At 44.9% G+C, this 21,336-nt stretch overlaps 6 protein-coding genes and 2 non-coding genes across 8 annotated transcripts; 6 read left to right on the top strand and 2 right to left on the bottom strand.

The window, feature by feature from the left end:
* Window positions 1–1,153: 1,153 nt before the first annotated feature.
* Window positions 1,154–1,967, bottom strand: PADG_02634 (uncharacterized protein; the record flags this gene model as incomplete). Its single annotated transcript, XM_010760242.1, has 2 exons — window positions 1,154–1,783; window positions 1,908–1,967. 2 exons carry the CDS (start codon window positions 1,965–1,967, stop codon window positions 1,154–1,156), a joined length of 690 nt encoding a protein of 229 aa, XP_010758544.1.
* Window positions 1,968–3,182: 1,215 nt separating this feature from the next.
* Window positions 3,183–3,380, bottom strand: PADG_02633 (uncharacterized protein; the record flags this gene model as incomplete). The annotated part of the gene is made up of 1 exon (XM_010759762.1): window positions 3,183–3,380. The coding sequence occupies one exon, from the start codon at window positions 3,378–3,380 to the stop codon at window positions 3,183–3,185; it is 198 nt and encodes a 65-aa protein (XP_010758064.1).
* A 549-nt stretch (window positions 3,381–3,929) lies between these two features.
* Window positions 3,930–5,380, top strand: PADG_02632 (uncharacterized protein; the record flags this gene model as incomplete). The annotated part of the gene is made up of 6 exons (XM_010760241.1): window positions 3,930–3,984; window positions 4,087–4,345; window positions 4,495–4,658; window positions 4,752–4,945; window positions 5,023–5,173; window positions 5,250–5,380. The coding sequence occupies 6 exons, from the start codon at window positions 3,930–3,932 to the stop codon at window positions 5,378–5,380; spliced, it is 954 nt and encodes a 317-aa protein (XP_010758543.1).
* Window positions 5,381–6,359: 979 nt separating this feature from the next.
* Window positions 6,360–6,436, top strand: PADG_11459. Its single transcript has one exon. It is a non-coding gene; the product is annotated as a tRNA-Thr (tRNA).
* A 488-nt stretch (window positions 6,437–6,924) lies between these two features.
* On the top strand, window positions 6,925–6,997 carry PADG_11458. The gene has a single exon. It is a non-coding gene; the product is annotated as a tRNA-Thr (tRNA).
* A 2,185-nt stretch (window positions 6,998–9,182) lies between these two features.
* On the top strand, window positions 9,183–12,512 carry PADG_02631 (uncharacterized protein; the record flags this gene model as incomplete). Its single annotated transcript, XM_010759761.1, has 1 exon — window positions 9,183–12,512. One exon carries the CDS (start codon window positions 9,183–9,185, stop codon window positions 12,510–12,512), a length of 3,330 nt encoding a protein of 1,109 aa, XP_010758063.1.
* An 841-nt stretch (window positions 12,513–13,353) lies between these two features.
* Window positions 13,354–14,470, top strand: PADG_02630 (uncharacterized protein; the record flags this gene model as incomplete). The annotated part of the gene is made up of 2 exons (XM_010760240.1): window positions 13,354–13,572; window positions 13,649–14,470. 2 exons carry the CDS (start codon window positions 13,354–13,356, stop codon window positions 14,468–14,470), a joined length of 1,041 nt encoding a protein of 346 aa, XP_010758542.1.
* A 1,636-nt stretch (window positions 14,471–16,106) lies between these two features.
* Window positions 16,107–19,620, top strand: PADG_02629 (uncharacterized protein; the record flags this gene model as incomplete). Its single annotated transcript, XM_010760239.1, has 3 exons — window positions 16,107–16,923; window positions 16,980–17,331; window positions 17,394–19,620. The coding sequence occupies 3 exons, from the start codon at window positions 16,107–16,109 to the stop codon at window positions 19,618–19,620; spliced, it is 3,396 nt and encodes a 1,131-aa protein (XP_010758541.1).
* Between the last annotated feature and the right edge of the window lie 1,716 nt (window positions 19,621–21,336).

The following is a 21,336-nucleotide window of genomic DNA, read 5'->3' as shown; positions in this document are numbered from 1 at the left end:
AAAAACTGTCATAATTACTGCAGCTTACAAACACTGCTGATGAGCATCTCAAAGAGTAGTACATAAGAGAGAGGTCATATTCACATCTAATATATGCAAGATGACAGTCATTCATCAAAAGTTTGATAATCAGAAGACATTAGAAAAGCTGCACCTAAAATGAAAGAAAGTTATAGTAAAACTTAAATAATATTATAGAGACAAGGATATTAATATTAGAGTCTCCAAATTTACTAGGAAGAGTCATAAATAAATTGTCTACTGCATAATCAAGTTGTATTTAATGAATCTTGCTACATTTGTTGATAAATTAATATAATATCCTGGATAAAAAATAATTTCATATTGAAATAGCAGTTCATATTGAGGTGGCAGACCCTCATATGCGAGGGTCCGACCAGTGGTTGATTTCATAATCAACTACTGGTTACTTAACAAAGAGCTGCCAGTTAGTTTTCTCATCTTAGATGCACTGGCAGCTAGGTTAAAGCCAATTGTTCGATCGATGGAAGTTTGTCCATCTCCAGCTTCTAGGTTGCTTTTGCAGTACCTTATACTCATCTTGAATTGAAGATTGTTTAGAGTCGTAACTAGAATAACATTGCTAATTATCTATTGAATAATGTTTGATGAATCTCCAACTTGACCAGTTTTCGTGACGGAACTTCAGTAGCGAATAGAACGGGCGATGTACCATCTACTGTAGTTTTATAAAGCAAAATGATGAGGAGAAGATGTAATAAATGTAGCAATTCATGGAAGATACTTAACATATTGAGAAAAGCACAAATGAAAAACGCCCATAATTTCCTGTTCGTTTTCCCTATAACCCACAGAGTAGCTTCTCAAGTTCCTCTTCCCTTTTTTCCCGTCCGAACACTAGTATAAGTAAAACAAATTTGCACAACAAAGGAAAAACAAGATGGGAGAGGTGATACGGAGGTTGCATGCTCGCACAACAGTTGATAGCGGATCTCTACACGTATTATATGTTTCCAAGAAATAGCATGAAGCTCCAGAAGCTCTTCACAGGCGCAGACCGCTACTCGACGGGCGGTGCAGATAGTGTTTGAAAGGATGCAGCCCGCTTTATATCAGCTTGCCTTGCCTCCACTCCACTTCATTAAATATGGAATTGCATCGTAAGAGCTGACTATGCACCGTCACCCCAAATCCCAACCACCCCCATAGAGAATCCCAACCCAAGAACCCACGTTCTCAGTTTCAGGAACTTGCGCTCCTTCTCCATCTCGTTTTGAACAGTCTCGCCATTGACATCAGAATCCTCGTCAGTGGGTGGGGTTGCTGTATTGGATGCGGTAGCAGCGGTAGCGGATGAAGCGTCTTCTTCACCCACAATTTCAATCTCACTTCCATTCCCATTGAAGTCATCCTCCTCACCTCTCACCAAAATGGAGCGTCCGGCACGGGCACGGTCATGACCCCAGGAGAAAACGCCAAAACCAGATCTCGAGCAGGAGCCAAATCCAAGAGAGCCAGCTGACAGACAGCCCCATGTTATTGTTTTGCCATTATGCCACCATTCCAGGCCTGTACCGCCAATTATCGACATAAGAGCCGTCCAGATCAGGTACGGATGCCTTCTGTGAGGAGATGACAGGGTGAAGGCAGTAAGGAGGGCAAGGGCAGCGATATGGCTGAGCCTCAGAACATGTTTTCGGGTGTGAAGTTGGACTTCTTTGAGTGTTAGGGAGGCCGCCCCAGCGTTAGGAAAGGATTGAAGCGATGGAATGGTGATAGCAGAAGTGGCGTACGAAATGCCCTGTGTTACACAGTTCGTAAAAGTTAGTCTCGTATCCTGGGTTTCCCTGATAATGTTTTCTCCCGCGCACTCTCCTCGCCAAACGTATGTTTGCTTCTTCTTCAGGGGGGGAGGGATGACTCACTGTTAAAAGGCCAAGGGAGATGGTCCCCACGAACTTTGAAATGGTAATGGGACAAGCCATGACGGGCGATTGATGTCTATTGATGCACACAATAATCGCCTGATAGTGGAGAGAAGGAGAGGTCGGCGCCGGGGGTGTTCTACGACAGCGGATTCACCCGGCAGGTTCGCCACGCAAGGGGATAGAGATTGCTGAGCAGTCCGCAATGGCGGGTATGGATATTCCGCCAATCAAGGAAATTTTTGTCCACCAAGCTTTTGAACTGCAGCTGGGAGTACTCTGGGCAGCAGAACAATGTGGAATTAAAGGGACCGTCTGCTGTCAGGTTGAAGATATGATGTCAATTTTGCTGGTTGGACGCGGCTTACTCATCGTCGGCTTGGCCAATCAGAAGCGTTTCAGTTTTATAACCCAGACAACAACGTCAAAGGAATAAAATATATCCCAATACTATGAATCATTGTGATATGGAAGCATATTTATGGATATGAATCTGTATTTATTTTTATAACATTGTTTTGGCCTCTGGTGAATATTGCGCAATTCAAAGCAGCTTAGAGTAGTTAAGTAACTAGCAGGGCTCTACGTCCTTTACCACATTTACTACAGTGTGCTGGTGCTCACTCTTCAGTACACTGATTTGAATCCTCCATTACTCCCTCCACAGCTTGTTGAGCAGCTTGAGCCCTAGCTAATCCTTCAAACCAGTTGATTTAGGGCTTGATTGGTTGGACTAGAAGGGCTCTGTGTACAGCACTTAATATACTGCTTGATCTTGTTGGACTCATGTTCTAATTGAGCCACATTGCAGGGATCTTTGTGGTCCAGGAAGACTGAGATTCATGAGATGTGCCAGAGGGACTGGGTGTATGTAGTTGAGAATGTAGGCGCATAAGAATCTCCTCTGAATTGTATGACACTAAGCCTGTGACCTTGAATCCATTCGAAATAGTTATATCCTTCAATGCCTCCTTTCTAGCTGCAGCATATAGACCTAAGAAGTCATCCTTACTCACATGATTGATGCCAACTCTCATGCCTGTTTTAATCTGCTTGTCGTATGCCTTCTTTAAAGAAGCCAAACAGCTTACATGTAAAGGTCGAATGAATCTTCCAACTCAGCATTCTTCAATTGTAGATGATGAATCAGTTTCTATACATGTCTTCAGTAGCTGAATGGCCATATCTCGTATGCTTGTAATTTGGGAGGATAGTCCTCTCTCTCATCCATGGATATTAATCATTGAACTAGAGATTCCTTTTTTATTGTTGAGATCAGCTTTCGATTGCCTTGTTGAGAATTCGCGTGTGTGGTTCAACCACGTAGTCGGTAGGATAGGCTTGAGAGAGCAACATCATACGCCTTGACAACTGCTCGCAGATGCTTGAAAATTGCTTTGTCTCATAAGCTCTAATGGCTAAAAGAAGCTTTCCTTCCTGATTGGAAGCTTGATCTTCTGAATTGGTGGGCATATTGAATGATTTGGTGGATTCAGGCGGTTGGAATGGAACGGTGGTCCGGTGGGGGTTGATCTGTTTCGGCAGGTGATCGCTTACGTTAACTAGTTAACTTAAATGACAGAAAAGATGCCGAGGTTGTTTTGTTCCCCCAATTAATAGGATACAGATCAAACACACCCAACTGAACATAAGAAGATTATAAAGCACGGCATACCTGAGCAGTGTTGAATTATAAGATATAGAGCTCTTAACTTTGAGATATGTTTCCGTTTTATCTCTAAGTTATCCTACACTTCAATCAGGCCTATTCTGCGAACATTTTTATTACATCGAGATCAAAATAAAAGAACTTAAAACGGATCCATATAAATTGACAGCCAGCTCCCATAATTCTACATCGAGATAACTCGGTTTCCCTACATTCTCAGATAAATATTTCAGGCCTCCCACCCTCTGAAGTTGTTCTTAAGCCTCCACAATTGCTTTTGTCCTGCCGAACACACGATTCCTGCCGAAATTTATACCAGCACATTCAGAAAGAAGCAGTCTTCCCCTCGTACAATGCCTCTCCCAAAGTCTGCGTATATTAGTGAAGTATGGAAGGATGGGATCTTTGGTATTGTGCTAGTGCTCTCTTCGAATCCTATCTCATAACCGTGCAGTTCTGCGCGCATATCAGAGGAGCCCCATTAGGACTAACCAGAACCCCAATCACTAGAAAACAAAGTCGTCTTCTGCACCGGCGGTGCCGGTACCATCTGCAGCGCTCAGGTACGAGCAATGGTCTATTTAGGCGCCAACGCATTCATTCTTGGACGGAATATCGAGAAAACTGAGCGAATGGCCAGGGACATTGCTACAGCCCGGCCCGGCGCAAAGGTTATTGGACAAGGAGGAACTGATGTTAGAGATTTTAATATCATAAAAGCTGCAGCTGAGCGTTGCGTGAAGGAATTGGGTTCAATCGACTTTGTTATGTGTGTACGCCCCTTGTGATTTCTATCAATCCACAGAGATGGGCTGCCAAAGCGAACTTTTACGGGCCAGTCCCAAGACCGGCATATCCGTGAGTCCGTCGATTTCGAGGGCGAATAATCGATGCTAATATGAGTCTTCTCGGACGCAGTGCTGGTGCGGCTGGCAATTTCCTTGCCTCGATAGAACAAATTTCCGTAAACGCTTTCAAGAGCGTCATGGACATCGATGTCCTGGGATCATACAACACCCTAAAAGCCACCGTCCCATATCTCATCGAATCTGCCGCAAAACATAAATGCGATGGAGTCACGCGTGAGTTGCCCACAGAGTGAATCTTCCTTCTTGCGTATCGGTTATGCTACCATTACGGATCCTGACGTTCTCCTAAACTTCCTCTTAATACAGCCTCCCCCACCGGTACAGGCGGACGCATCATCTTTGTCAGCGCAACGCTCCATTATGCTGGAGTCCCACTCCAATCACATGTATCCGTCGCCAAAGCCGGTGTCGATGCGCTATCCAATAGCGTTGCGATCGAATACGGGCCCCTCGGTGTCAATTCCAACATCATAGCCCCAGGACCAATTGCAGACACAGAGGTTCGTTGCACTCCGGAAAGAGGCTAATCGTGTTCAAAATTGGTTTGATCAACTAACAGCCTTCTTCAAATAACCAGGGAATGCAACGACTTTCCCGTGCTGAGGATGCGATGGAAAGCAGATCGTCAATCCCATCTGGAAGATGGGGCACCGTCAAGGAAATATCTGATGCCACCGTCTACCTTTTCTCTGATGCCGGAAACTATGTCAACGGCTCGACTGTTGTCGGTAAGTGCAAATTCAAGCTTAGATTTGTTTCATAATAATGTTTGGACTGACTTCTCGCTCTCTTTTACCATTGTAGTTGATGGAGGTGCTTGGCGCTTGCAGCGCTCGGGCGGCTCCCGCCCCGGATTCAAGTACCCAGACTTCCTTCTCTCCGGAAAGGAAGTGACAGGCGTGGCGGGGACGAAGAAATCGAAGTCGAAAATTTAAAGGTGTATATGTCTATACAGGTAAACCGTGAGTTGAATCATACGATATGAGGGGCATGCATTTGTGCTTCTACTTATGTTATATAGCTATATACTGTCTACTACATTGGCATTTTTAGGCAGTGTATTCATGTTCTAATTTCTTGCATTTTTGTCTGGTTTATATAAACTTCAAATGATGAATGAGTATGTATTCATTTACGAGTCTGCAGCACTTGTCTTGAATTACTACCTGCTCTCCCATCCATATTATGTGGCTTTGATAGATGATAGTAAAATTGTTCGAGTGAGCTTTCCTGTTTACGGTTAACATTCTTGGTAATTTCCCATCTGATCCTGTGTCCTGATTGCTACTAGGTTGATGTAACAAATATATTCCTTAACGGGGGGTGAGAGAATTGTGGTCACTTTGAAACGTGGAGACGGGTCTTTCGAAGTCAAACATTAGAAAGAAACCGAACCCCTTCAGCTCATCAACAGACTGAAATAAGACATTCCCCCGAAAAACATGCTAGTAAACCTCACCTCCTTAGATCGATCAACCAAAACAATTCTCATTGCTATATACCTTATGAACAGCAGATTGCTTTGTTTTGACTGTCGAGCCATCTTTACTCTTAAAAGCCTTTTCTAGCTGTCCAATTCGAAGTGAATAATGGGAGGGGGAGGGAGGGTTTAAGTCTACAGATAGTAACTATAGAAATACCTAGGTGTATGCATAATTTCATTTTTCGTCCCAGCCAGGTCCCCTAATTTCCCCCTTTCCTAAGAATTATGAGATGAGCACTGCAAATATATATAGTTATATAGTTATTTAGTACTGCTAATCAATAAGACACTGGGCAGATGAAGTATAACACGGAGCATTATTAACATGGAAAATGGTTTGATGGAATTATACCAGTTAGCAAAATTACAATTCTTGGACGAAAGTTAGTATTTAAGTTTCACATTGTGGAATCGACAGCCACTAATAGCAGGCCCTTGTAGCTCAGTGGTAGAGCGCATGACTTGTATGGTTATCATGAGGTCCGCGGTTCAATCCCGCGCGGGGGCATATTTTTACCACATTATGTCCGAGTAAAACCTAGGCATCGTTATGATGATAATCATAACTCAATCATTCCTATCTTGTTTCCTCTCATCAGTTCAATTAATTTGAAATGTAATGAATCCAATAACTATCATTTCAATCAAGTTTATACTTCAGCTGTAAGAAATTTCACTCTGCGCATCTTTCCGAGTCTGCTAACGCCACTATAAAACAGGCCCTTTAGGGAACAACACACACACACACACACACACACATATATATATATACAGAGTTATCTTCTTGGTTTAGCAGGTGTCACATTCGTCTGCTATTTATTACCTTTGGCCTGGTATGCCCTACTCATGTCAGCCTCGTTCTTCGAGTAAACACTGAGCTAAGATGAAGTCGACTTCAGACGGAAATGCGCAAGCTCAAGTGAGAAACTTTAATTTTCCGCTTCAGACAGGACTTGCCACATATAAAAGTTTTCTGGAAACCGAAACTCAACAGCAGCGCGCATGGCTAAGTGGTTACGGCGTCCCGCTCGTAACGGGAAGATCGTCGGTTCGACTCCGACTGTGCGCATAGGTTTAAGTTCAGCATCACAAACTACCATATTCATTTTTCGCCTCGCTTTCATTATTACCCATTCGCTGCCTACCTTAATTTCTTGTTCTATTTTTTTTTTTTTTTTTTTTTGTATTTTTATTCTTTTCTTTTCCCCTAGCTTTTCAGGGCCGAAAGACTGCCGCCAATTTAAAAAGGTTGCTTAAGCTGTCAGTTTATCAAGTTCAGTCTACACCAATTTCATTTCATCTTGTTTAGTAGCAACAGAATATAACTGATAACTAAGGAGATACCAGGCTGTTAAAATAAAACCTTTTTATTTCTCCTTCAACCTCCATTGCATTATGCATGAGACTCCACAACCTGATCTCATCCGCAAGTAGCATATTGTGTGCTTCTTTAATAATTGGAACTGCAACATGTAGTGTCGCCGTGGATGATTAAAGGTGAGACTTTCACTCCTAGCAGCACAAATATTCATGAAGCCCCTGTTATGTTGAGTGAATCTGTCTTGGCCTTCTCAAGCTATTCCAAATCCTTATTCAGAAGAAGAGACTTGGAGTCCCGCCTACGTGATGTGTATCAAGCAAGGCTGTACGTTGTTTGTTGAAGGCATGTAGCCGCCTCTAATACACAAGGGTATCTTTGTCGCTGGTTAACTTCATAGGTACTAAGGTATCTAGCAGGCGGGGGGTTTCTGGATCACTATGTGAGCTGGTGCATGTCTATACCTCTCGGTTCCATTAGTCTAACCGTACGACATGGTGACCCTGGAGCTATTTATTTTGTTCAATTTTGATTTGAAAATTGCAAAAGTGGATCGATAAATTTGTTTAAACTACCTGTGGTAGCTATCCCTACCGCGACAGGTATTTGTTATTGCAATGTGAATTCATCCCCAAGTGAATATAGCCGCCTTTCCCTGAGTATAACCATGATTATGAATACCGTGATAATTGAACATCCCTGGCGGCTGCTTCGATTGAGGAAAGATATAGAATATGTACAACCGCAATGTGTATAGAATACGTCCAGCATGTGGCACCCGTGGAATATAAGAAAACGATGGTGTATTGTTCCTTTGTGTGACAAACGGAGGCGGAGGTTGAACCCTAGCATAAGGAAGTGGGTAAATTCGGGGGTGAAAGAAAATCAACTCCAAGAACTTGGTTTGGATGAAAGACGATGGAAGAATGAAAGGATTTAAGAGAGAGATGCCACTAATCACTCCCAGGAAACACAGAGGCTCGATTTCCTTGTGTGTGTGAAATGATGGAAAAAGGACTTTCACCGTTAAAGCAATGGAGGTCTTCTTTGGTGTATAATTAGGCCTTGTCGAGGCACATCATTTGCTTGATGTATGGATTTTGCCATTGTTGAAGATGGAAGAGGATAACCACACAAGAGGCCGGTAGAGTGAATCTCCTTCCCATTCCCCCTCCTCGAGGACGGGTCATTCACAAAAGATCCTCGCACACTGCCGACCCCAAAGCTCTGGTTTCGTCCTTTTCTTCCTGCTCTTGCTTCCTTTCTTTCATCTCCTCTCTTTCATCCATCTTGTCATGACAAAGGAAAGAAATACGTCATCGTTCGTTGAACTGCCCAGGACATCCGCCTTCTCGAGCTTTTTTTACTCTGAATTACACAGTTCTCTCTCCATAGAGCCGATTTCAGAACCCAAGAGTTGACTTATGTATCTGGGCTGTGCCCACCCTGGTCGAATCATTAAAGAAAACGCGTGGAATCCAAGTAGTTGTGGTGTTACTGTGCTTGGAATTCGTCGAGTCAGTTCCTCCAATATCAAAAGCTCCATGCCACTTCGATACTTTCTTACCCCAGAATCCAGCCCCTCATAAAATGTCACGATCCAAACAAACGGACAAATCACCAAAACATACCTTGATCATACTCAAAAACAACACCCAATTTCTTCAACTTTGATACCAGAGGCACAGAGTTGCGTGATTTTCAGAGACTGAGCCCGCACGAGCAGCTGGATTTATTGATAGCCCCGGTGTCTAACAAAGCCTTTCCTCGTATCGACACCCGCCTCAATATCGACAAAAGACTAATTGCTCTTGTTTAATTTCACCGACTTCTTCAAGATTCGGAACGATTGAGTTTCTAGTCCTGAAATAGATCCCCGTTTTATCACAAATCTCAATGCCCCCCTTCCACCCCCCATATTATTCAACTAACAAAAATGGGCGGAAACAAGAAGAACACCGGGAATGCCCCTGGTAACGTTATCAGCCAAAACACTCCCGCTCAACAAAGACCAGTTTCTCCAGGAATTCAAATCAAGGGCTTTGCCAATACCCTAATGGCAAAGGAAAACAAAAACCCCAACGTTCAACCTTCTAGCTCAGGGGTCGCTGCCGCCGCTAGTACAGCAACTCATCGGGTGGGGAGATCAAGTGTGTTGTATGTTCCAAACCCTGCCGGAGTCAAAACGGTCTATAAACCTATCATTACCAACAAAAACGGGCCGCTGGAAACGTCCAATTCAACTCCAAGAGGCAGCAATGCCGTAAAGGGGAGTGTTAGCACTGAAGCGCAGACTATAAAGTCTGGAAGAGAAATTTCCAGTGTGTGCGTAAAAGCTTGTCACAGAGCTGCAGTCGACCCACAGACGCTATTGAGAATGAGATCAACGTCGCCAAGCAAGTCAGGCTCCGAAAAAAATACACAATCCTCTGTAGCTTCCAAATCAATGGGAGGGAGCATGGACAACGTCACGGGCACCGATACCACTCCATCCGGCAAAAACACGAAAAAGAAACGAAAGACCCGCAGAGCAAATAAAAAGAATAAGTCACCTGCTGGCGATCAGCAGTCTGAAGTTGATGGAGACGATGAAAGTAGCTCCGAGTCTGACTCGTCGATCGTGCCGGAGCAGCCTGTACTATCCGAGGTACCTGTAAGCAAGCGGCCAATGACGGCCGTCGCAACAAAAGATAGACCCGCTCCTGATATTAGAATCGTGGGGATAGATGTGAAGGGCCAATCGAGCAAATGCAGTAGCTTGAGCAGCATTGGTTCATCTGCAGCCAAAAATACAGGCCCGTATCAAGCCGAAGCTGTTGTCCCATCTCCAGCTAAAGATGATGCCTCATCTTTAGCTAAGGTTGCTACCCCATCTCCAGTCAAAGTAATTATTTCAAAAGTAGCCAAAAATGTAATCCCGCTTCAAGCCAAAGATGTTGCCCCATATACAGCCAAAGCCATTGTTTCATCCCCAGCCAAAGCTGTTGTTTCACCTTCAAACAAAGTTGCTGCTTCATCTCCAGCAAAAGCAGTTGTACCACCTCTGGCCAAAGATGCTAGCACATCTCAAGTCAATGATGCTGCTTCAGCTCCAACCAAAGATGAAGGGTTGCATCATCTGCAGGCTGACAGAGCAAAAGTTGCCAAATCCACGGCGCCCAACAATGAGCCTGATGGGAAGTATAGTAACAGCTCCGATAACAGAGAAGTTGAAGAGGCGCTCACGGCGCTAGGAAGCGGGCAAGGACCAAGTGTTACAACTCCCGCCGCGAAGAAACGCCGGCCTCGACCTAGCAAGGCAGAAAAACTACTGAAGCAGCAAAAAGCTGCTGAAAAAGTTGCTGATTCAATGCTTCAACAAAACACCTTGGAAGGAGGTTCTGAACCCTCTGGATCAAAGGATGGTATTTCTGAGTGTCTGACTATAAGCAAGACGGATACCCCATCAGATGACGAACTTACAGTTGAAAAGGTGGCTGACATTTTTGGAAGCCATATCGTACCCGAGCTGGCCAAGCTGGAGGACATCAAGGCTTTAATGCTTAAACAAATCCAGATTATCTCGGGCAAAACTCAGTTGCTTAATAAATATGCCAAGGAGAATGGGGCGGTTCGGAAAGCTTTGGAGGAATGCAACTCAACCATCCTGACCTTGGAAGAGGACAAGACCGTGCTGGAGACGGAAATCACGTTAATTAGAGAGACGATGAGAATGTGCCGGGGGGAGATGGAGAGTAAAGACGCGTTACTCAAATCTGCTGATCAGGACAACTTGCGGTTGAAGGAGGATCTTGATGCCCGCAGTAGGCTGCTTGAAATCATGAGCAAAGATAGGAAGGGTGTGACAAAATCTGTAGCCGATATGCAAAAGGAGATAACCCAAGTGAAACAGGATGTGGATCGCCTATCCGAAGAGAACCTTGGGCATCTCGCCAAGATCGAAAGGTACGAACAGGAACGTAAGGTGCTCCTGTGGCAGGTGCATCAAAACCCAGCGCTGGCGGAAAATATTCGCTTGGGAAATGAACTACTGGAGAAAAAGGCGGAGCTTGCTGTCGCCAATCAAAACGTCGAGGATTTGGAGAGAGAGTTTACCGCCCTGAAGAAGGCCGAAAAATATGTAAAAGGAAAACGCACCTCATTAAGCGCTGAGTTGGGTTCAAAGTTGGAGGAAGACCAGGAGGAGTGGCAGCCCTGTAGAGATCAAAGGGGTGTGGATAGAAACCCCTTCGCCGCTATGTCTCCACCAGTCAAAAAACACTCACTATTCCAATTTGGCGAACCAACAACTTTCGCGAGCGGGATTGCGACACCCGAGATCAAGTTCCAAATGCCGAAGGCGTTTCTGCCCGAGTTGAGGGATATAAGCAGAGGTTTTGGACCTTCCTCATATCTGAGCGCTGGTACCCAGATGCATATTGAACCTAACGGATCTAGCTCAACTAATAAAAGCAAGGCGGATATGTCAGAGGTTTCCACGCAGGCGGATTCTGAGTTTGAAGTTCGAAGCTTCACTCAGCAAAGCTCAGGAGGCGTAATGGAAGCTTTCACAGAGACAGAGGTAGATGCTGGAACCCAGAAAGTGGAGATGTTGGAAGCATGTACGCAGACGGAGGCAGAGGTTGGCATTCAGAAGTCGGAGATGATGGAAGCGTTATCACAGACAACGACTGACCTTAGCATCTCCAGCTCAACGCGGGCAAGCTCAGTGGCCGTGTTTGAAGCTTCCGTGCAGACGGAGGTTCTGGTCGATGTACGCAAGGTGGAAATGTTGGAAGCCTCAACACGGACAGAGGTAGAGGCTAGCACTCAGAAATTGGAGATGGTGGAAGCGTTTACACAAACAAAGACCGTGTTTGGTATCTCCAGTTCAACTCAGACAATCTCAGCAGGCGTGTTCGAAGCTTCCATGCAGACTAAGACAGAGGTTGACGCTCATGAGGTAAAGACGTTGGAAATTTCTGCCCAGACACAGGCTGGGATTACAGGCGTGACAGATGCCTCAGTTCAAACGGAGCACGTCAACATCTCACGGCGAAGTGGGGTAAGACGTGGTATCATAATCGTCATAATGATGATTGCCTGGGCGGTTATGACACTCTGGAGCCATAAGGAGGAAGAGCAAATATGGCTTGATGCCAATGATCTGTCGCGGTTTGCACTTATTGGTATTAGGGATGGGACGATGGGGCCATACGGCTGGCTTGAGCGGTTGGAATTTGATTTCAAAGTTTGGTTGCAAGCCGATCGGGTGCTCCCTGGCTGAATCATAAAGAGTGCATTTGCTCAACCATACGATACTCGATACCTCCTCCGTCTGTCAACGTAATCTTCGGAGTCGGTGTGGGGGTTTTATCAGCATTTTCTTATTTGTGTAGTGTTGTTTTATTTTTCTTTCTATGTTTTAACTACCCTGCCCTCTGACCGCCAGTAAGGGTATGCTGTCATTTCCATTACCTGCGGAGACAAATAAATTTCTTTGGGGGGTGGTTGGGGTTCGCGGCCCAGCTTTTCCGCTACGTAACCAAAGAAGCTTTGAATCTATTGATGAAGTGGGTTGAAGTCCTTTTTAAACATTTCATCAAGAATGTGAAATATGCCAAAAATATTCTGTAGATGAACTGCAATGTACGATCGTTTTCCCCATTATCATCAGTCCTCTAATTGTGTAAAATAGGTTGTGTAAAGGTAGTTACCAATAGAAAGAATGGGAATTCCATTCCATCGTATCGCCATGTTTCTCTCTTACCTGAGCTGATGTTGATTTGTTGAAGTCCACATCAAAAAGCTTATCTATTTTGGGAATTCTGCCGGTCGCGGGCCGACAATTGTTCCTGGTCGTTTAGCGCTATGCCCAGATTAGCAGCTCGTGACTTCGGTTGCGTCACCCGGATTTCGGATGTTTATAATAGGCGGACAGCCTCCTTCATCCCCTCCTTTTCGCCGTCTTATTCATCAACAACTCTTCATCCTCTTTCTTATCCTTCTTCACTAGAAGTTCATCTCTGTGCATACGTTTTCAAGCCTTTTCTATTTACCGTTCCTTGCATCTCACAGTTTCTTTTTCGCGGTAGATATTATCCCTCCCATCAAACACATAGGGGACGATGTTGCCCTCACTTTTGGTTGCCAGTGCACTGGCATTCCATGCTTCAGCTTTCTTGATTACACTCCCCGCTTTCCGCAGTGTCGGGCACAATTTCCAGGCACTGGATGATACGAACCTAAATACAATCGAGCTAGATGTTAAGTGTGTCGAGTGTCCATTCCCCAAACTCACTGAAGAGTCAAGCCTGCTCTGGGACGATGAATCCGATAGCTGGATGGTATGTCCTCTTATTTTACGCACAGTCGAATACGCTTTGTGAAAAGAAAATATGCTGATTACGTTCCTGCCCACAGAATCTTAACTTCACCACTGATGGTGGCCGCCTGTTGGTGAACGAGAGACAGCTTTATCCCATGCTAAATCCCCCTTCTCCAGTTGAAACTGTTCTACACCGTCAATCCGATGGCAAAACGTCTTTCCCCTTATCAGTCGGTTATGTGTTCGAACGGATGGCTCTAGGTCCAATCAAAGAAGGCAGCAGTGCTGAACTACTCGTATTCAACTTCATGATTATCGATGTTGTCGGATATCCAGTCCCTGTTGATACAGTGAACCTTCACGTGATCAACTTGCCAAGCGGTGACCTCTTAATGGTTGGTGCGGATATCGAAGAAACCTCCCCCCAGATGTCATGGCGCCAGTGCCGCCGGAGGCCTAAATGCCTGAAGAAACTCATCATCGCTCGTATCCAGGCAATTTTAGCCTCAGCAAAGGATAGAGCTATCAGTGCAGCCAGGAAGATTAAGGGATGTGGCAAGGGGCTTTGGAGGGGAGCTATCACTGCAGCTGGTGCCTCGAAAGAGAGATCTCATCACCATTCCAAGGACCGCTCATTTGCACGGGCTTTTGCTCGGGCTCTTCATGTCTTTGTCGTCCCGGCTCTTCTTGGCTTATCTGCAGGCCTCTTTGCCTGCATCGTAGGAATCGTACTTGGCCAGGGAATTGTTGCTCTGTGGGGTTGTTACCGCCGCTCCAACAGCCGTGAGATCACCCATGTTGAGAGCGGTGATGACGTGGAGAAGGAGCCTTTGTTTGTACCTGAATATGAAGAACTCCCACCCCACTATGAGGATGAGGATCATGGAGGTATTACTCTGCCTGCCGAGAAGGAGTAAAGTGATTTTGAGGGAGACTGTCGAGCCAACTTATCTAAATATGCAACCGTTCGTGGGTGTCGAGGATGGGGGCTGCTACATTACCAAAGCCGTTTTTTTCTTTTCTTTTTCTTGTTGCTTCACTGTGGTTCTGTCAACAGGAGCTAGAGGTGATATTATTGCACTTTTGCAAACCCATGCATGGTCACTCACTAGGTGTTTCAGGTTTTAACTTCTCCTTACGTTCTTCCCCTTTTATTATTGTCTTTTTAACTAAAGCTCGATAGCCAAGTAATTAAGACAGAGAGTGTTTTTCAGTTGTAAAGGAATTTATTTCCCTGCGCTTGAGCCAGTGGCTGTGCAAGATTGACTATGGGTATCCATGTAATCGTTATCCTCTCAGCCCATTTCTCACCACCCCTTTCATTCCCCTTGAAACGCACTTCTTTAGTTTCAAAGAGTGATGGAAGCATTGATTTTCCGTATTTGTTACTAGGATTCACATACCATGTTACTATACTGACTTCCGTAGCGATTACGTTGAACTCCTACAATCTCACTTTATCAACTGTGATTAATTGATAAAACTACTCGTAATATATAGACATCCATCCTGGTGCACAGATACTCGCACAGAAGATACCTATTTTAACTGCTATCTAATATGTCCGGAACATCCAGCAACTGCAGTATCTATGTTTACTGTGTTCCTGATATTCGTACCTGGTCGTATTCGCTGTTTCACATGAGCTTATATTACGAATCAATGAAAGTAATCTGTCAGACACCGTACAGACAACTCTGCGACAAAGGGTTGAGGGTTAGCAATATGTTATTCCATGAAGTGGATGGAGGTGCTTCGGGCTCACTCTGTGTGCTCTTTGCCGATTTCAATTATAAAAATTGGAGAACTTGAGCGAATCGCGTGGTTATTGAAAAGCTGGTGAGCCACCCAATAGGTGGCTATCTAAATTTTGGTGTATAACAATTTCGTAAAAGCCATATAAAAACACGCAAGGGGAAATTACCAAATATTATTGAACGAAACTGGAACTAACTGCTAGTGGAAATGTGGGAAAGCATACATAACTTCAGGGCGATTGATGCAACCAAATCAAGGAATTCGCATTTGGCAAGTTGGTTGCCTGCTTTAAGGTGATCGCGTCTAATCCTGCATTAGAAGCGCGGGTATTATCGGAACGGAATAATACTAAGCCGGCGCCAAGTGGGCCAATCGAGACCGCAAGTTTATCTAGACTCCAATCCAACTTCGTAAAAGCAAGGCGACGGTCCGAACGATGGGGATCAGCAGCCATCTACGTATTGTATGACTGTCTCCAATACTTCAAACGACTCTTAATCGCACAGCCTAGTTGTCGAACCGTTAATGGATTCCCAAATCTGAAGTTCTCCTTCCCTGACTGGAAAACAGATTTGTGGTATTTGATCATGACTCCCAGAAACAAAAATCTCCCTCTCTAGCCCCTTGACTACTATCCCAGCTTATGTGAGGTTTTATTGGAACTCAACGGCGAAGCGGTTTTCAAACGGGTACCATAACGTGCTTATTGAACACCAGAACGAAAGCATCTATCCAAAAGTTCATTAACCTCTCTCGTGTGAGGAGTTTTATGTTCGAAGATCGCTCCAATAAATCATGTTCCAGCTCTCATCGCTCGTACAAAAGGCGCAGTCCTTCATTGACCCGACTAACTTCATCCTTTCTTCGGCCTCCTCCGACCGAAATCCTTCCAAAGCATCACTCTTCCGTCAACAGTTTCGCCTTCCGGACTCCCAGAATCCACTTCAAGAAATAAGCGCTGAACTCGTATTACCCGTCCCTTTCTCGGATGCCTCACCGGCAACACAGGGTCCTAAGTATGCGGAACGACCTGGAAATCGATATGAAGGCAATTTGCATCTGAGCGAACGTTTCTTATGTTTTTCGACTCAACATACCAGCTTCTTGCCATCTGCGAGTTTTGGTGCCTCCTCGGCCTTCACGGGCCAAACACATGGGACAGGCCCCTCTGGAAATGGGTTTACGATGCCACTATGTGCGATTCGCAGGGTGGAGCGTCTGAATAGTCTTGGTCATGTATTCTCCCTAGCACTGACGACGTGGAATGGAGCGCTGGTAAAGAGTCATGCGAAGGAAACATCGGTTACACCACAAAGGTTTACGCTCAATCTGATAGGGAGTAGGCATGCATGTGAACGCTTCTGTGATGGCTTAAAACGGGGTTTGAGGGAAGGGATGAAGGATGTGGATAATTTACGGATGGTTGTTGCGGATTGCCATTCAGAGTATTTGTTTAGTGGCCGGTCAACAAAAACAAATGATACATCCGACCCGAACACCCCTCCAAGGGAACCGCCTGATACCGGACTAGGTTTGCTGTTTAGGTATCCTGGAGATGCTCGCAAGCTGAGGGACCGAAGTAAGATGAGATTATGGGGAGAGTATTTTAGAGGTATGTGGAATTGTCGTACTTTAAATGCTGCTAGAATAACTATTGATTTTATCAAGAGAACGGCCGTAATGCAACCATAATTCGCCAACCAACCTTCCACAAATTGATTCGCGTTGGGCTGCCGAATCGGCTTCGAGGAGAAATATGGGAGTTGACGTCCGGGTCGTTTTACGCCCGCCTCCGGGCTCCCAAGTTATTTACGGAAACGCTTTCGAAGTTTTCTGGACGTGAGTCCCTTGCTATAGATGAGATTGAAAAGGATTTAAACCGAAGTCTTCCCGAATATCCGGGCTTCCAAAGCGAAGAAGGAATTGGTCGGTTGCGAAGAGTTTTAACCGCTTACAGTTGGATTAACGAAGAAATTGGTTACTGTCAGGCTATGAATATTGTTGTTGCCGCGTTATTAATGTAAGTTTGACAGTTGAACTATTTTGATTCAATAAAGCAAAAATGAACTGACTTTTGCGCAGATATATGTCCGAAACCCAAGCCTTCTTCCTATTATCAGTTCTTTGTGATCGCCTTCTACCCGGCTACTATTCCACAACGATGTATGGAACCTTGCTGGACCAGAAAGTTTTCGAATCGCTTGTAGAAAAGACGATGCCCGTTCTCTGGGAACATCTTGTTAGATCAGATGTTCAGCTTTCTGTTGTGTCTCTTCCATGGTTTTTATCTCTATATATCAACTCAATGCCCCTCGTGTTTGCATTTCGTGTTCTAGACGTGTTCTTCCTCGAAGGACCAAAAGTCTTGTTTCAAATCGGGTTGGCCATTTTGCGGATAAACGGCGAAGATCTCCTTGATGTGACAGATGATGGGACTTTCATCTCAGTTTTAAAATCTTACTTTTCGAGGCTCGATGAATCCGCACATCCCCGCTCAGAAAACCCTAAACTGAGAGCGATTACTCGATTTCAAGAGTTAATGGTTGTTGCTTTTAAGGAGTTTCAGGCGATTACCCACAACACCATTACAGAGGAGAGAGATAAACATAAGGATGTGGTACTAGATAATATCGAGAGCTTTGCGAAGCGAACATCGATCCGCAATTTAGGCCCGGAGAGTAAACGCCTAAGTGTGGATGATTTAGGCGCGATTTATGACCGTTTTTTTGAGAGATTGTATGACCATCAACAAAGAGTGAGGAAGGCTGACGAAGAGAAAAGATGGAAGGAGAAAGAGAATCGCAGAACTATCGCCCGCTATTCGGCCCTGATGCCAACCCCTGGTGCAGAAATCGGAAGGGTTGGACTTGGACCCAGTCCTACTCTCATGGATTATGAATGTTTCCGAGAATTCCTGGCCGCCACCGCCAAATGGGCAACCACAGATTCTTCGGCTTCACGAAAAGACTCATCCACGGAACGTGGTACACATTCAAACACCAGTTTCAGGGGACGCAGCAAGTCTTGGGATTCTAGCAATAGACCACAGCCGGCGGACCATGAGTTTATGAGACGACTGTTCCGCAACTGGGATGTTGATAAGGTTCAGGGCCTAAGTCTACAAAATGTTGTGAACGGACTTGCTCGTATAAAGGGAACTAGGGATATTATGAACACGATCAACTACTTTTTCGAGCTTTATGACGACAGCGGGACAGGGCAAGTAGACAGAGAAGGCATCTTGCGAATGTCGGAAGCCCTACTCTTCCTATCGAGAAGAGGGTTCGACGGCGCATTGGTTTCTAGTGACGCAGCAAATGCTGAAAACCCCGCTTCACCACCTGAGCAAGGCGTGATGAATAGAACAGATTTGAGCACTGAGGAGAAATTCCTGGGAAGTGTGAGCGCTTTTATACGACGGTGTTTTGAATACGCGGATCCCAGTCACCCACAAAACCAAGACAAGGCAACAAGTGAGATCGAGTGCAAGGAGGGTGCATTTGCCATTGGAGACGATGAGGACGAGGAAGGGGAGTGCCTAGACATAACTGCAAATGCCAACAACAATAAGGAAAACACCAGTACCAATAGTGTGTCCTCTTCACCCAAATCAACGGCTCCTTCACAAAGCAGTACAACAACAAATCACAAACAAGAGTCCAAATCCGCAAACCTTGCGCTCGACCCGGCCCACCCATTACACATCACTATTCCAACATTCCGCATGGTAATCCTCGCCGATGAGCTCCTAGAACAATTCTTTGAAACATTCTTCCCTCAATCATTCCATCTTTCAGATACTCCCAACTTCGCTTCCCTCCGTAACACCTCTCTCTCCTCCAACCTCACCACTTTCACCAACCTCGGCGCAGGACGTCAAGGAACAAGCACAGCATCTGCAGCAGGAGCCACGGTCGCCGGAGCTTCAGGTGGCATCGTTCCACCGGGCCACAAGGGCCTTCGTGGAGTCTTAGATAACATAGTCTCTGATGGAATGCGCATGGCGGCCGAAGTACGTAAGAAGATGGATGAGGCCCAGCGGGAAATGGAGAAAAGCGCGCTTGCTGGGCGGGCGGATGAAGATGAGGATGATGATGATGATGATGTGATGTATGATGATAGCAGAAGCGGGCACAGATCGACGATGACTGGTGGTGGGCGATCATCTGCCCGTGATTCAGATCATGATCTGTTGGAGGGGGCTGAGGTTGTCAGTTTGAGGGACAGGGATGATGCGAACGGCGACGGAGATGGGGATGAGATTGGGCATGGACGTGGCGGGACGAATGCTCATGAACCTCGAACGTAAGCTGACGAGCTGAATGAAGCTTTGTTTGTAATATTGATGAAATGTGGAAGAGGTGTGGTTATTTGTCCTCTCGTGCTTTCTATTTTTGATTTTAGATATCACCCTTGCTATTATTAGTGCCTTGGTCATAAATACTCGTTTGCAGTCCACAAACCATCTTCTTTAATTTTGATCCATGAGGATTACTTTACAGGTGTATTAGAGCCATCTCGTAAGCTAATTTAATGAGTAGAGGAGGAACGGAATTACAACTATTTGTAGGTCTCGAGTTTCCGTGAATAGAGAGCAAAGAGGATACCCTTCTGTTGGTCTGCAAAGTTTAGACACAACGAGATGTGAGATTTTAAAGAATAGTTAACCTAACATCGGGAGATAATATGAACGTCGGAACTGTTGTGTTTATCTGCTAACATCTCTTCTTGTTATAGTTTCCTACTAAGGTCTGTCCATGTTCTTTCTCTTCTGACTCGTACTGTGTGAATGGCCAACTAATATTTGTATGAAATCCTTGCAAGACAGCTCGATGATCTTTACCTGGGGCATTAAAATTGTACATCGTAAGCATGGGACCCTGAGGTTGGCGGTTTCATTCTCGAATATTCAGATGTCATAAAGAGGTAAAACGAACGATGAATTTTGATGATCAGGATTTGTCCTGTATACCCTCAGGTGATGTGATCCATGGATGATAGCAAAGGGTGGATAGCGCGAAACAACTCCGCAAGTACTGATTTCATCGAACTGTTCCATGGATACATCAAGGGTTTCCGTGATAGTTACTAATTAACTTGCTGATCCGTGACAGCGCAAGCATAGGGAGCCATGTATGAGAGCTGAAAACAAGCTGAAAACTTGCGCTGTTCTAACTTGTGGGATTTGGAGATGTAGTTATGCGTGATAATAATCATTCAGTTGAAGTTTTATCGTTACGATTCCAAAGAAGAATCACAAAAACACAACTAAACAGTTGGTAGAACAAACTGTAGCTTATGATACAGAATGACGTAGTCATCCCACTACTTTGTAGCTAAATAAGAGTCTGAATAATGGTTGCATTGATAATACACCTTTGGGTCTCGAGGTTTATCCATCCACTTTCCCCTAGATCATGGTTAATGCACAGGAGGGCCTTTGCGACTTCATGCTGCTTCATATTAATCAATGCAGTTGCGACGAGGTTCTTGAGGGTTCCGAAAGTCGACTCTTATAACCAATACCGTAACTAATGGTTTTCAACTGAGTTTCCGATGCTCAGTCGAATAGTTAAAATACATGTTAGTAGTTATATTTCAGCCGGGTCGCCTGGGTGAATATTATTAGGACTGAGAGGAGCAAACGTAACTGGTCAAATAAAGCGTTGCGCAATCCTATCGGGATTTGGTCGCAACTCACTACTTTGACTATTATTCGACCAAACTCGTTGCTTTCCCCCCCCTTCAGACTCTTAACTAACTAACCTCCGAGGCCGGGTATATCTTGTGCCAACCGAACACAGGATGAACCCCTGAGAAAGAAACATCTCACAACAATGTAATTATGAGAAACCACCGCCAGCTCTCTTCTCAGACATCCTATAACTATCATGAACGATTAAATATAGGGTCAGAAGTTTATGCATCTTGCCTTGTACTTTGACGGGGTTTGTTGTGTGGAGGTGTTGTTGCATGTTGTTGCATGTCGTTACATGTCGTTGCATGAGCCGTCGCTGCTGACTTA

This window comes from Paracoccidioides brasiliensis (assembly GCF_000150735.1).
Source record: "Paracoccidioides brasiliensis Pb18 unplaced genomic scaffold supercont2.3, whole genome shotgun sequence".
Lineage (NCBI taxonomy): Eukaryota > Fungi > Ascomycota > Eurotiomycetes > Onygenales > Ajellomycetaceae > Paracoccidioides > Paracoccidioides brasiliensis.
This window is presented reverse-complemented; position numbering and strand designations above follow the sequence as displayed.